We start from the raw sequence: 16,447 nt of genomic DNA on the forward strand, positions 1-16,447 counted from the left end.
GTTTCTACAGAGCATGGCGACCGGGGGCAGAGGGGCCTCTGCCCAAGGAAGACGCAGTTTGCCGACAGGGAAACGATTTTGCAGAAAATATCACATGGGATCGCCTTCGGGGAACCAGCACATGTGGAGCACCTACCTCAGTACAGGGGCTCATTAGCGCACATACTGGGCCGGTCAACGAGTTTCTCTGCAAACTCAAACTGCCAGAGGGCTAAGGAGGAAAGTCATCCAGGGATCACAGTCTGTGAACATGACTGGGAGTCAAGAGTGCACATCTTCACCTCAAGGGAGGAGAAAGGCACTATGCGCAAGCGGTACACCCGGCCAACTGTCCCGGAACTTACCTGCTATCTGCCTTGGGCACATAGCCCGGTCAGGGTCTCAGAATCACGTGAGAGTAACCTGGACTGAACTCCAGGCACGATTCGCTAACAGAGAACGCCTGCAGGTCCCCTACCCTTTTGATGGAAGTGAGCGCAGTCAGGAGGGCAGTCTTTAAAGAGAGTGCCTTAAGCTCAGCTGACTCCAAGGGCTCAAAGGGAGCTCCCTGTAGAACCCGAAGAACTACATAGAGGTCCCACGAGGGGACGAGGTGCAGTCTGGAGGGATTCAACCTCCTAGCACCTGATGATCAAGTCGTGCTTCCCCAAGTACTTACCATCTACTGCATCGTGATGAGCTGAAATAGTGGCTACTTACACCTTCAAGGTGGAGTGGGACAGCCGCCCCTCCAGCCTCTCCTGCAGGAAGGAAAGCACCGATCTGACTGCGCATCTCTGGGCGTCTTCGCGTCGGATAGAAAACCACTTAGCGAACAGATGGCACTTCAAGGCATACAAGCGCCTCATAGAGGGAGCCCTAGCCTGAGTGATCGTGTCTACCACCGCGGGTCTACCTGTCGCGAGGAGCGTGAGATCCGAGAGCCACGTCTGGGTGGGCCAGTAGGTTGCTACTAGGACGACCTGCTCCTCGTCCTCCCTGACCTTGCACAGGGTCAGTGCAAGTAGGCTTACTGGGGGAAACACAAATTTGCATAGTCCAGGGGGCCAGCTGTGTGCCAGTGCATCTATACCGAGGGGTGCCTTGGTCAGGGCGTACCAAAGCCGGCAGTGGGAGGATTCCCGGGAAGCAAACAGGTCTAATTGTGCTCGACCGAATCGACTCCAAATCAGCTGGACCACCTGAGGGTAACCTGATGTGACAGCGCGTCCGCTGTGGTGTTGAGGTCGCCCGGGATGTGAGTGGCTCATAGCGACTTAAGGCACTGCTGACTCCAGAGGAAGAGACGGCGGGCGAGTTGTGACATGCAACGGGAGCGTAGACCGCCTTGACGGTTGATGTACGCTACCATCGCTGTGTTGTCCGTCCGGAACAACACATGCTTACCCTGGATCAACAGCCAGAACCTCCGCAAGGCAAGCAGTACTGCCAACAACTCTAGGCATTTGATGTGCCAATGCAGCCGCGGGCCAGTCCAGGAGCCGGCGGCTGTTTTCCTGTTGCATCCGGCGCCCCAGCCTGTCTTGGAGGCATCTGTTGTAACCACGACGTGCCTGGAGACCTGCTCTAGGGGATCCCCTGCCCATAGAAATGCAAGGTCAGTCCAAGGGCTGAAGAGGTGGCGACAGATCGGCGTGATGGTCACGCGATGTGTCAAGCGGCGCCATGCCCATCTGGGGACTCGAGTCTGAAGCCAGTGCTGAAGCGATCTCATATGAATCAACCCGAGCGGTGTGGCCACCGCTTAGGATGCCATATGCCCCAGGAGCCTCTGAAAATGTTTCAGTGGAACCATTGTACTCTGTCTGAACGCCTTCAAACAGTTCAGCACCGACTGCGCGCTCTCGTTCATGAGGTGCGCTGTCAGAGACTGAGTCCAACTCCAAACAAAGAAAAGAGACGCTCTGAAAGGTCACGCTCTGAACCATGGAGAGCTTGCTCTTTTCCCAGTTGACCTGAAGCCCCAGTCGGCTGAGGTGCCAGAGCACGAGGTCCCTGTGTGCGCACAGCAACTCTTGAGAGTGAACTAGGATTAGCCAGTCGTTGGGATAGTTGAGGATGCGGATGCCCACTTCCCTTAGCGGGGCAAGAGCTGCCTCTGCAACCTTTGTGAAGATGCGAAGGGGAGGACCTTGTACTAGTACGCCTGGCCTTCGAAGGCAAACCGCAGGAAGGGTCTGTGTCGAGGTAAGACCAAGACGTGGCAGTACGCGTCCTTCAGGTCTACCGCCGCGAACCAATCTCGATGCTGGACGCTCGATACAGTGCGTTTTTGCGTTAGCATCTTGGACTGGAGTTCTGTATTCGCAGCCCAATTCTGTACTCGCAGGTCCAGGATTGGTCGCAACCCACCGTCTTTCTTCGGTACGATGAAGTAAGGGCTGTAGAACCCGTTCTTCATCTCGGCTGGAGGGACAGGCTCTATCGTGTCCTTGCGCAGAAGGGTAGCGATTTCCGCATGCAAGGTAGTGGGTGGGTGCCTGGCGAACTGAATCGCATAGCCGAGTCGGACGGTCCGGGTCAGCCATCGCGATGGGTTGGAAAGCGTGAGCCATGCGCCCAAACTCCGGGCGAGGGGGACCAAGGGAATGATCACGTCGGACGTACTGGCGGGTGAGGCCAGAGAGATGAGATTCCTCCTCCCCCCTCCTCTGCCAATCTTATGGTGGGTGGCAGGAGCCAGGTGCTTCGATGTCCCTGGACTCAGCACGGCCACGGGGCTCGTGTCCCCTCAACGTGGCACATCGAGCTCCGCCCCGCCGCGAGGACACGAGCCCCGTGGCCGTGCTGAGTCCAGGGACATCGAAGCACTTACCTGGCTCCTGCCACCCACCATAAGATTGGCAGAGGAGGGGGGAGGAGGAATCTCATCCCCGTAGTCCACTGGAACCAGTCCCATGGGGGTGTGTTTGTGTCACAGCTGGGCGCACAGGGGCGGAGGGTCCGCTGCTGGAGCGCCATACCTGCCAAAATGGGATGGTGGACGGTGGTCGTGACGACGGCCGTGCGCACTGGATATGTGACCCAGGAGATGAGGGAACCATTCTTTTGTCAGGCTTTTGGTTGCCGCAGCCTCCTGGGCATGCGGCGACAAAAGATTCTCCTCCCGGCCCTCCACTGGGGGATGGAGTGGTCTGTCGACCAGCCCCAGAGAAGTGGGTCTCCTCGCCCATGGGTCGCCCGTCTCCGGGTGCACTTCGAAGCCTTCCTCGGGTTCTTAGCGGCCGGCCACGAGACGGGTGGTGTCTACTTCCTGCGGAGGGCTCCACACTGGAGCCGGTGTTGTTGCTGCAGGCGGACGCCCTTGGCGACGAGCAGACAGGGTGCAGGATCTTAAGCCGCACCGCGGCAGGATATGTTGTAAGGCCTCCGTCTGCTTCTTCACTGGCGAGAACTACTGGGCAAACTTCTTACGAAAGCAAGCCGCGACCGCAACGTTGCCATGGTCATGTTCTCGCAATGAGGACATGACTCATCCACGAACGATGTCTCTGCATGGGCAGTGCCCAGACACGTAAGACAGCGATCGTGGCCATCAGAAGCGGAGAGATAATGACCGCAACCAGGAATAACACACAAACGGAAAGGCATCTTTAAAAAGACGTTCCGTGTGTGTGCCGCTCTTTTTGTGAATGAAAATATACTCTTTTAGAATATACTCTCTTATTTTCGCTCTGCCGAAGCACCCAGGTGCGTTCTCTGCACTCCATGAATGCGCCGTGAATCCAGCAGTTTTGAGGTGCATCTTTGGAGGGAATTGAATACAACCGCTCGGCTCTGAAGAGAAAATCTGAATGAGTGGTTGCATACCAGCTCCTTTTATACCCGAATGTCAGGGGGAGTGGCATGCAAATTCCACTCGGCAATTCTCATTGGCCTTTTTTCAAAAAAGCAGAAGTGTTTGGGGCTCCCAAGAGTGACCCCTAGTGTCACTACATCGACACAACATTGAGTGAGTGACAGATAGGGAATTTCTATTACAATTTGAAAAAAAAATATCAGAACTTCTTAAACTACTTCAAAGATTTCTCATCAAAAAATCCTCCATGTGCAGCAATGACAGCTTTGCAGATCCTTGGCATTCTAGTTGTCAGTTTGTCCAGATACTCAGGTGACATTTCACCCCACACTTCCTGTAGCACTTGCCATAGATGTGGCTGTCTTGTCGGGCACTTCTCATGCACCTTACAGTCTAGCTGATCCCACAAAAGCTCAATGGGGTTAAGATCCATAACACTCTTTTCCAATTATCTGTTGTCCAATGTCTGTGTTTCTTTGTCCACTCTAACCTTTTCTTTTTGTTTTTCTGTTTCAAAAGTGACTTTTTCTTTCCAATTCTTCCCATAAGGCCTGCACCCCTGAGTCTTCTCTTTACTGTTGTACATGAAACTGGTGTTGAGTGGGTAGAATTCAATGAAGCTGTCAGCCGAGGACATGAGAGGTGTCTATTTCTCAAACTAGAGACTCTGATGTACTTATCCTCTTGTTTAGTTATACATCTGGCCTTCGACATCTCTTTCTGTCCTTGTTAGAGCCAGTTGTCCTTTATCTTTGAAGACTGTAGTGTATACCTTTGTATGAAATCTTCAGTTTTTTTTGACAATTTCAAGCATTGTATAGCCTTCATTCCTCAAAACAATGATTGACTGACCAATCTATTGCATACTGTGGCAACTCAAAAACAAACACAAATACAATGTTAAGCTTCATTTAACGAACCAAATATGCCAAGTATATATCTATATCTCTTGGTGACAAGCAGACGGGGTGCGGAATCTTGAGCCGTGCCGGGGCAGGATGTGCCGGATAACCTCCGTCTGCTGCTTCACCGCTGAGAACTGCTGGGCAAAGTCCTTGGTGTCACTGGACTGGCCAACTTGGGAAATGGGGGCAGCAAGGAACTGTGCCTTGTCGGCCTCTCCCATTTCGACCAGGTTAAGCCAAAGGTGGCGCTCCTGGACAACCAAGGTGGACATCGCCCGCCCGAGAGACCGCGGCGTGACCTTCGTCACCCGGAGAGCGAGGTCGGTTGCTGAGCTCGGCTCCTGCATCAATCCCGGGGCGGACTACCCTCATGCAGTTCCTTTAGCGCCTTGGCGGACTTGCAGGAGAGCCATGGCATGCAGGGTGGAGGTGGCTTGTCCAGCGGCACTGTAGGCCTTGGAAGGGAGCTTTGGGCGGCGGTGCTCTGCGGGCATAGGTGCACCACGAGCACCTTTATCCACCGGGGGGATTGCCGAATAGCCCTTGGCCGCCCCACCATCGAGGGTAGTGAGGGCGGGGAAGCTGAAAGATTAGGACCGGGCAGTAAAAAGTGCCTCCCATGACCTTGTCAGCTCTTCATGCACTTCCGTGAAGAAAGGAACCCAGCTGAGGCTTCCGCATCCAACTGGACGAGCCCGCTCTCTGATGCTGCGCTCGAGAGCTCATCACCTTCGCGGGCTCCGAATAAGAGGTCGAACTCGCCATGATATGAGACGGTGAACTCATCCGGAAGCCCGATTGGGGCAGACGAGCGTGCTGGGGAATGGTAGGTCCGTGGGGGGATACCCGGCGAAGACGATCCCATTGGGGTCCTCAAATCGCCCCCAGTGCTAGTCGCGCTGGCCTCATACCCGTAGGTAGAAGGACCGAGGCGGGGAGCCGCTGGGGTGGCTTGGTTTCTTATGAAAGCAAGCCGCGACCGCAACGTTGCCATGGTCATGTTCTCGCAATGAGAACATGAACCGTCCACAAACGCTGCCTCCGTGTAGGTTACGCCCAGACATGAAAGACAGCGATCATGACCATCCGAAGTTGAGAGATAATGACCGCAACCAGGAATAATACACAATTGGAAAGGCATCTTTAAAAAGACGTATCTTTAAAAAGACATTCCGTGTGTGCCGCTCTTTTAGAGAAATATATACTCTTTTAGAGGAAATAAAGCTCTTTCAGAAAATATACTCTCTTGTTTTTCTGCCGAAGCGCCCAGGGGCGTTCTCTGCAGTGCACCAGTGCAGAGGAGGGAGAAGCTGCTGAAATGCGCCGTCAGATCCAGCAGAGGTGAATGAACAGTAGGATTCAGCTCAGTGAGCATGACCGTTCGGCTCCGAAGAGAAAATCTGAATGAGTGGTTGCATACCAGCTCCTTTTATACCCGTATGTCCGAGGGAGTGGCATGCAAATACCACTCGCCAATTTTCATTGGCCTTTTATCAAAGACCAGAGGTGTCTCGGGCTCCCAAGAGTGACCCCTAGTGTCACTACATCGACACAACGTCGAGTGAGTGACAGATAGGGAAACACAGTTTTCTTATCATGGGTTGAAATGGCGCATGTTCAGTTACAGACTCGAGTCTAACTGTTCGTGTTCCAGAACTCAGTTAGAAGGTTATCAATTGCTAGAGAATTTATTTTTGGGTATAATCTGAGCTTTCACTTAATATTTTAGATCGAAATCAGTTTCATGAAAAGGGTTTCTAGTCCGGTTGGACAGTTTGGTTTCGAGACGGCTTTCCGGGTCCAAAATTAGAATTAGCTTTTACTCGCGGTTTCGTGAAGATGGAAATCTGGCAACCGTATATGGCTGGTATAGTCAACTTCTTAAAGCCACCTGACATTGTGCGTGCATGAATGGCTTTGGTTGTCAGGGAAATCGCAGAGCCAGCGCGATGTAGACAATCTCTTCACTACACTTCAACCGAGCATAAGGGCGGGACACATGCGGATTTGATGGACACTTCTCAAGGCCAATGGAGATACTTGTTAAACAGATAGTCTGATTAAACATCTTTTTATTGGTCATTTTCATGCTCAATTCAAACAGTAGGAAGAGGTAATTCGGCACATTCCGTATATGGTAAAAAGTCAAAATTGCCAAAAGTGGAGATTTTCATCAGACAGCGACGATATAATGTCATTGTATGGAAAAGAAGGAAGATTCTTCAAAGTATCTCTTTTTCTGTTTGTGTTTTTGTGTTGAATTTTCTTTTTAACTCCTGCTGGGTTTCATTTATAGCTTGACTTTGCTCATGTCTCTCAGGTCATCTCTCAGAGGTGTGTTGAAGGTATCATGCTGTGTTTCTCTAGAGTTCTCTGACTCTCACACTGAGCTGTGGACAGCTATGGAAAAAATGGCAAGTATGGAAAATGGGGAGTCACACTGACCACAAGTAAAAGGTCATATGCACTGTTGGTTCCGTGCACACACACAGGCACCTGCTGAGAGAACACACACACACACACACACACACACACACACACACACACACACACACACACTGGCCTCTCCTCAGGAGCATAGTTTCCAGGGTGGATGGGGAGAGGTAACCCCCTCCCAATAATTCCCCCCAATATTCAAGCCAAATCTATGCCGTTGACTCTCCTTCAATCCTCCTCACATCCCAGGAGGAAAAAGACACAGGCAGAAGATGAGCTTTTATTTTCAGCCGCGGCTGATTATATCACAGCATGAGAGAAGATGAGTGAATGAAGAGGAAAATAAGAATAGACATGCGAGAAGAAGAGAGCACAGAGATGACAGAGGTGAAGACCTCTAATGCTCAGTTAGATATAGAGGCCAAAATTTATCGGTTGCTCCTGCGTGATCAACTGTCCAATGACACAGAGGGGTGCCAAAAACGAGTTGTTAATCGAGTTGTTTTCAGCTGTACAGGATGTAATACAGTGAAAAGGAATGAATATTTTATAAACTGAAACCCCCAGCCAAAACCCCAAACCTAAACTAACCATCAGTAATGTTGTGTCGGGGGGAAAATCCAATCTCCAAATCGTGCTCGTCACTGATACGAAAACTATTAGTATGTACTTTCCCATCACCAACAAAGTACTTTTAGTGCACTGTAGAAATATGTGAATTGGGCTGCAGCCATCGAGAGTTAAAACTGTGGCATGTTTCTGTTGCACCAGCATGAGACTAGCTGGCAATATCTGATGAATTCAAGATGCCAGGGTAGTAATTAAAGCACTTGAATGACTCATTGTGTGCCAGTCACAACATTCTCCGGGTCTCTACACTGTTTGTTTTCATTACAGTCTCTTCATTTGACTGGACACACTGACTGCATCTGTTTTACTTGCACTCTGGCCTCCTCAGGTAGCACTTAGACAGGCTGACAAAAGCTGTCTGGAGAAAATAAATAGCATACTGCACCAGGTGATATTTAAACAGAATTATTTATTTTCTGCTATAAAACAGATACCTCACTTGTTAATTAATATACTACATTTCAGCATTAGTTCTAGTTGTATATATTAACTTTGATGAGTTTACATTGGTCTCACAGAGCTAAACTTTTGACAATCAGCAGAAAGTCTGGTCTACATTGTAGGTTATTCTGGTCAGGAACAACCCCTTTAGACAGGAAGAGACCTTTGGAGCAATATATAAAACGACCACTCAATACAGATAACACAGCTAGTAAACTGTTTATAAACGAACAAACCCAAATACTTTGAAAAATCATGAAAATGCAAGCTGTCCAATTGACTAAATCATATTATTTGTTGTTATCTACACAACAAAATTGTGTTTATCTTCTAAACTTGTATTCTTTGCTTTCAATTAATGTAATTCTCTAAAATGTGTTACATTATGTAGGATGAATGTGAACCAATCAAGTATGTTCAACAACATGGGAAGGGAATTTGCACAGGGAGTGCATTTTTTGAGCAAAAGGGGGAGACTTAGGCCCCGATTTACTAAAGGTCTGCATGTATAAAAGCTGATCTACTAACGTAGTCTTTTAAAGATTGCGTCTTTCAGATCTGCAAAATAGCACGTCTTGGCAATGTTTGTGTGTTTCCCTGAAATGAATATGCAATTTAGAAGCATACCTCCAAATGCACATGATAAAGGGTGGTGTACTATAGATGCCAATGAATCAAATTGCACCCGCAAAGTGATTTATCAAGCCTGAAATTAATTTCAGAATTGGAAACTACGAGAGCAAATTTATACGAATGAAAGGCAGGTATTTTTTAATTTTCTCCCTATTTCTACCCAACATGGAATGGCCAATTACCAATATGCTCTAAGTCCTCATGGTGGCGTAGTGACTCACCTCAATCTGGGTGGCGGAGGATGAATCTCAGTTGCCTTCGCGTCTGAGACCATCAATCCGCGCATCTTATCACGTGGCTTGTTGAGTGCATTACCGCGGAGACATAGCGCATGTGGAGGCTTCACACTATCACCCGCAGCATCCACGCACAACTCATCACGCGCCCCATTGAGAGCGAGAACCACATTAGAGCAACCATGAAGAGGTTACCCCATGTGACTCTACCCTCCCTAGCAACCGGGCCAATTGGTTGCTTGGGAGACCTGGCTAGACACCCTGGATTCGAAGTTCTGTACTGTGCAGCTTCCCGTGTCTCTCTCGTGCATAGCTAACTTTGTCATGGTCAAGATAATAGTGGTTTGAAAATCAGGTTTAATTTAAGTACATCAGTGATGCGATGGCTTAACGTGTACGTAATATTGTATTTTCTTTGTAAATATGAACATTTCAAGTGAAGACTGTCTTGTGCATTCTCATCAACTACTCTTACACTTTTTTAAATAGTAGAGATTTTATGATGTAATCATAAAATCTTATAAATAAACATATAAATGCCATATTGAATAAAAATAAAATTATGTTTAGTGAGAGCTGTACTGTAATTGCAGTTGGTGCCAGTACCACACGCAAAAGCCTCCTTTTGGAGGGTGTGTCCAACATATTTGCACGTGTAGTTATTTGCATGATTTTTCTTAGTATATCACCTGATTTGAGCTAACTAGCATAACCTTATAATGAGGGCTGTGAATCGATTAAAAAAATCAAACAAATGAATCACACAGTTTTCTGTGATTAATCACGATTAAATTACGGTACAATACATTACAACAAACACTGTATATATTTACTTTATACTTTTATGTATTCTTTTTTAATTAGACACATTTTACAGGTTTTAATCTTTGATACAAGTACAGTTTATATATACATGCCATAAAATCAGTTGACATGCTGTAATTAAAACGGCAGAAGATTTGCCCAACTTTTAAAGCTGACTTTTATTTAATAATAGGATCAAATGGGCGATTAAATTTATATCAAACTTTATTGGCAAGACAAACTTAATTGTACATTGCCAATGCATTATTAGACACTATACATACAGATATAAAACATATTGAATGTTGAAGTTTAATTTGTTGAATTTTAATATCTAAAAAATATTTATCTCTGGCTGTTGTTCAGTCTCTATCAGTAAACCTGCTACAGCTTGCTGAACATCCACGTCCTTCCCAGTCTCTATCATGCACACACTGGGTCTCACTTGGGCGGTTTCGCTTTTGAAACTGGTTCAGATGAAAGTCAGTGAATGTTTTCGGGCGATGCGAAGAGAGACAGCAGCTTGCCCGTATTTCTTGCACGCCTGGTGAAGAATGAAGAATCTTCATTCTCTGTACAGTAAATCCGCTCCCGTGTTTATTATTCCCGGGACATTCGCCAGGCGTAATAAATAAGCGTGCACTGCTCCACACAATCAGTTTTTGTGTGAGGATGTACAGTCGAGTTAAGCAGGTACCTCCTGAACATTTAAATATGCCAATTGTATCCACAGAAAGTGGGGAAAAACATTAGCGAAGGTTTGCCCATTGTACAAAGGTGCCTGGGTTTGTTCCTGGCAGGCAGCAGATGCTTTAACCCCACCCCCACCCTAATTAGAGCCTGCAAGGGTCTCGAGACACCTTTCTCCTATAGCGTGAAGTTTAAGAAAGTAAAATAAAAAAGGATACTGCATGAATTGCATAAATAATATCCCAGCCCTAATTATAACATTAATCAGTAATGTGACACAAAAATATTAGGCCTATGTAAAACTAAAGAAATGAATTATGTTAGGGACATGATAAAATCACTTTGAGGCTACTTAATTGAGTCATTTTAAAATAACTTTATGTACAATAGTTGAAATTCCAGGAGGCGGGGTATGACGCAAGACTGAGAGACATGCGGCAATACAGAAACAAAACAAAGCCATGTGCTCTCACAAGATACAAAACACCCAAATGGCATGAGCGCACATCGGCAAGACAATAAGGTAATATACTCTCATGCCAACCGACAGACAAGATGAGAGAATGCTTAGCAACGCCAAACAAAGCGATGCCACGCATTCCCACACTAGACAAAGCCGGAGGTACATCGTGAGGCAAACGCTATACGATGCACGCAACAGGCGACAAAACAAGACAGGACACCTGTGCGAGAGCTCGGCCGCACACAAACCTGACACCTCAGACCGAAGTGACCGAACCTCAGCACAACGTGAAGACAGCTTGCGACCCGGGTGCACAGCGCAATGCGAGGCAAACCCGTGTTCGTGAGAGACAGACATAAACTATTGACGCAACTGCACATTGCCAAGATGACATAAGTGCAATGCACCCACGTCAAAACAGACAGAACATGGAGCATGAGTGTCCAGATCCTGACACAGACCGAAACTGTACCAGACAGGGAATTCAGGATCCAGACACCATGCTCCAGACATGAAACAAGACAAGCCTAAGAGATTGACGTAAGTGCATGCCTTCAAGATGACATAAGCGCAATGCACTCACACCAATGACAGACAGAACAAGGAGCAGGAGTGTCTGGATCCCGACACCAACTGAAACCAAACCAGACAGGGAAGCCAGGATTCAGACACCATGCTCCGAACATGAAACATGAGACCAACAGAGGAGCGCATGGCAGGGAAATAACAACCAAACCCGTGTGCTCACACAGAGACAGAAAACGAAATACCAGACAGACATAGGACAATGATGTCACGGTCCTGTCACACAAAAACCCAGACTGACAGAGTGACAGGACCGTGACAGCAATGGTCATTGATTTAATGTTGAATGAACATTCATCTTTGACATTCACTGCTCTGAAAAACAGTTTCTTTTTTTTTTTTTTCTTTTTTTTTTTACATGAAGTTTAGGGGTGGTTTAATCTGAAATCTTTAAATCAGAGTAACAGACTGGAGTTCAATTCAAAATAATACTGACTTTCATTGATATAACTCTGAAAACAAGTACGGTTCTGCTCGTGGATATCTAATTTACCTGATTCCATAAGTGCCTCAAACACTTGTTTTGTACTGTTGTTCAGCAACAGTCGTGTCAGAACTGTCCAGTTACTGAATGTTTATGGAAACAAGGGCAATAGTACGTGCAGTGTCATAGATTTCTTTATAACACTCGTATTTGACTCAGCACTCTTATTTCTCAATATTGTCACACAGCAGTTGTGATGTGCAGTTGAGTCTGACAGCTCTTTATGAATGTTGGATTAATGGTTTAGTTATGAGAGGACTTAAGACCCCTCAACTAATATAACAGCAAATTCACATCCTCATTATGTTCCAATCACTCACAGACAGATTAATTGGTGGCTCTATTTGCATGCCCCATTGAAATAACCCTGCAGAGTTATGAGTAACTTCCTGCGTATTAAACAACCTCTCTGCAGTGTAACTCTGTTTTTTGTGTGGATGGTCACCTTGGAATTTTTCTCCCACTTTCAATGGCACGTAATTTGTTTTTCCTATACTGAAATACTTCAAATTAAGGGAACTTTACTGAATAAAGTAAATCCAACAAAATGTAACATGCTAAAATAACTCAAATGAAACTCTTTTACTTATATATTAGCTATTGACAAGCAGTGCTGGGTAGTAACTGATTATATGTAATCTGGATTATGAAAAGTGCTTGTAATTGGATTAAATTACATTTTAAAATACTCTTAATTGGACTAGTTACTTTCTTATGGATTACATGATTACATGTTAATTTGGCAACGGAAGTAAATTGTTCATGCTATGGAATGTTTTTCTCTTTTTTTAAATCTTTTACATTTTTCACTCAGCCTAACTACGATATAGGTTCATTAACTGTTCGAGAGTGTTCGGAAGAGAGGGATAGGGGGAGGGTTGTCAAATTGCACACAGACCTGATACTCGACTCGAGCAGTCTAAATCAGCGTTTGACCACTGGATGTACAGAGATAATTTCCCTTTCAAGGCGACACGGTGAAAAAAAGTATTTGAAGATATGTTTGCATGTTTTCTTAACTTTCTTAATTCCTGACGAACACACTTTTAAATATTATTTGAATTATCGCTCTGTGTGTAATATAACCATGTGGAAGGGTTTGGTCCATCAAATGCATCAAAATGCCCAAATACACGTCACTTCATATTCTTAATGTAATTCAGTTACATTAGCGTCGTAAAAATGGTTTTAGTTCATGAATTGCATTTGTACTCGGCTTCAAAATCCACTTTTGGTTTAGCAATAACTTTGAGGCTGTTTTTATGACATTGATTCCCAAATAGAACTGGTCTGAACTCTTACCACTCAAGCATGGCATTTGTAAAATGGCGAAATTGCATGACCATGTTTGTTTAATGTGCCCCGGAAACTTGTCCACATTTCTGGAAACTTTCATAAGAAATGCAAGTGACATCAAATAAAAGAGTTTGGTTGGAAGTAATCGGACTAGATTACCCCAAAAATGTAATCTGTGAGATTACATTACTGACTGCAATTTTTGTCATGTAATTTGTAATCAGTACCCGATTACAATTTACAAGTAATCTTCCCAGCACTTTTGACAAGAAATTTTAGCATGCTAAACACATGCTAGTAGGAAGCACTACTGAGTTAACTTGGTCAGATGCTACGGTTAGCACAGCACTTGCTCAATGGATAAAGCAATGTAGAATTTTAAAAATGTACTGGTCCTCAATCTAGGCTCAAACTCCACTCTTCACCATGATGGTAACCCCCAAACTACAACAAAACAGAAATTCTTCTCAATCTCAATCTCAGCATAACAAAACATAAATACTAACAAGTCTCCCCCTTTATATTCGTCTTGTACAAAGACACATAAAAATATAGCCACAAGCGGAAATTATCGGGGGCCAAGCACATATGGGAAAATGACAAAAATAATCTGATTTGACAGGAAATTTCCTGTGGAACCCTAACACTCAAACCTTAACCGCCTTCAGAGGGCTGACGGCATATTCACTGTTCTCTTACAAAGTCATTCATGTTTTACTGTAGGTCAATTTAATGTTTAAACCACCTCAGCTGCAAGTTTAAACTTAATCCATAACTGAGATTTAAATCAGAGTTTAAAGTCATGGAGAAACAGGATTAAAATTAATTCAGATTTACAATGAAATTTAAATTATGATCGAAACATTGATTTAAATGTAACCCTGATTATTTTTAAACAAAGTTTAAAGTTTGGTGCAACAGAATTATCAGATAAACCTTGATTTAATATAAATTTAAGTAAATTTATAAATTTTCTACCTTTAATTACTCTTTGAAGACCCTTTGAATCATTTATAGTTATGTGGCTCCCTCTGGTGGACAAACAGAACTGCCTTTTATGCCTTTGAAGGCCTTAAATACAGTTGAGAAATTAGGTATTTCTTATGTTACAGCCATGCCAAATTGATGAAATGTTGCATGTTACCTCAGAATGTTCTTTTGTGCATGCATGCTAAGTTTAAAATATGTGCTCAAAAGATATTGGTCAATTAGTCATAATAGGCCATACCCAAATACCTATCGGCTAATATCTTCTGAACGATTTATGATATCAAATTTCTTTTTATCAATTTTTGTCAGGAATGTCTGTAGATAATGTATACAAAGTTTCGTGCGAATTGGGCAAACAGCATAGGATGAGCTAGAAAAAGTAGGTTTTCCAAAATAATACAGAATGGTAGAAATGTTTTTTGCGGAAATGGAAATTCATGTGACCAGATGATTTGGAGGTACAGATGGCTTCACAGAAATAAAAAAAAATATATTTTTATCCTATACGGTTCTGGAGTTAATTCAACTGCTTTGAGCACAGTTGCACAATTAGGATTTTCTTAAGTTATAGCACCCCCTAACATAAAAAATGAACAAAACTTGGCATTTTACCTCAGAGTGTACTCTTGTCTATGTGTACAAAGTTTTGTTAAGTTTGAATATTGCACTAACAAGATACAGACTAATTAGTCATTATAGGCCATGCCCCAAAACATATTTGCTTATATCTTCGGAACAATATGATGTATCAAAATCTTTTGATAGCTTTTTGTCAGGGGAGTCTGTAGATGATGTATACCAAATTACATGTCGATCTGACTAACGGTCTATGAGGAGTTCGAAAAAGTAGGTTTTTCAAAAAATCAATTATAGACTGAAATGAAATTGGAGATATAAATTTTGTAGGGCTTGATTCAAGGAATCAGAGGAAAAAAGATTCTAGCCCCCTAATAACACTTAATTTTAACATTTACTCTTCCTGTTGGGTCCCATGCAAAGGCATGCTGGGAACTAGAAATGCTCTGTCCAGTTTCAGTTAACCAAACAAAAATGTATTCATGTTGTCCCAGCACAAATGGGTTAAGTTAAGCTCATTGGTTACTTGTATTTTTATATTTTTTTAGTAACATGAATGTGGGAGGATTGAGTAAAACTGATGATAGTGAAAGTGATTTTTATTTTTTTTGGAGTGTATGTTATTAAGAGCATCACTATTACTGTTTATCATATGTGAACAAATTTAATTTGAACAACTTATTTTAGCTAATAACCGGCCACTTAAATAGGAAGAGGCCATCTGACTGACAAATAAAGCGACCAATCATGGTCAGTCTGAATTTGCATATAACCCAAAGAGCAAGCGGATTATACAGTTTATAGATATCTAGTTTATTTGCTGTTTATTTGGGTGTCTCAATCAAAACTCTGAATATCTTTGATTTAATGTCATGAAAAGATCTGATGTGACCAAAATTTTGTCACAAACTTTGTCATGTCTAGTGATTTCATCAGAAGTGCTCATTTGAGCAGCCTGGTATCTTGTAAATGCGACATTGTTTCCCGGCCAGACTAATATAAATCTGTGCAGCCTGATTCCCGAATGTTGCATCAGCCCAGCCAATCAGATTGGAGTAGGCAATTTTGAGAATGCTCCTCCCACTTTTGTGAACATTTTAAGTGATCAGCATGAAGTGATTTGGTCTCTCTTGCACTTCTCTACAGGACCCCAGAAGCAAGCACAAGTTTAAGATCCACAGCTACGGCAGTCCCACCTTCTGCGATCACTGCGGCTCATTGCTGTATGGACTCATACACCAGGGGATGAAATGCGACAGTGAGTGAAAACCTCCCAGCATGCCCTTTCTCACTCATACTCCAAAAAAAAACAAAAAACAATCATGTTCTTATTGAGTATTTCTGTCTTTTCCAGTAGAAATATCTTAACATACTTAAAGAGAGATACTTTTACTTGAAAATCATAATGACGTAAGATTTTTTCAGTTAGGTTTATGCTTTACCTCTTAGGGCGTTTTCACACCTAGTTCATTTGAGCAC

At 44.3% G+C, this 16,447-nt stretch overlaps 1 protein-coding gene across 2 annotated transcripts in view; it reads left to right on the forward strand.

Annotated features, from left to right (window-relative positions):
- The window catches only part of LOC127450329 (protein kinase C alpha type-like), a 271,450-nt gene that overhangs the window by 160,568 nt on the left and 94,435 nt on the right, over nt 1-16,447 (forward strand). For both annotated transcript variants that reach the window (XM_051714339.1, XM_051714340.1), the window contains exon 4: nt 16,115-16,226. In XM_051714339.1, coding sequence (XP_051570299.1) covers nt 16,115-16,226 — 112 coding nt within the window. The remainder of the gene's footprint in view (nt 1-16,114; nt 16,227-16,447) is intronic.

This window comes from Myxocyprinus asiaticus, chromosome 13, assembly GCF_019703515.2.
Source record: "Myxocyprinus asiaticus isolate MX2 ecotype Aquarium Trade chromosome 13, UBuf_Myxa_2, whole genome shotgun sequence".
In the NCBI taxonomy this organism is placed as follows: domain Eukaryota; kingdom Metazoa; phylum Chordata; class Actinopteri; order Cypriniformes; family Catostomidae; genus Myxocyprinus; species Myxocyprinus asiaticus.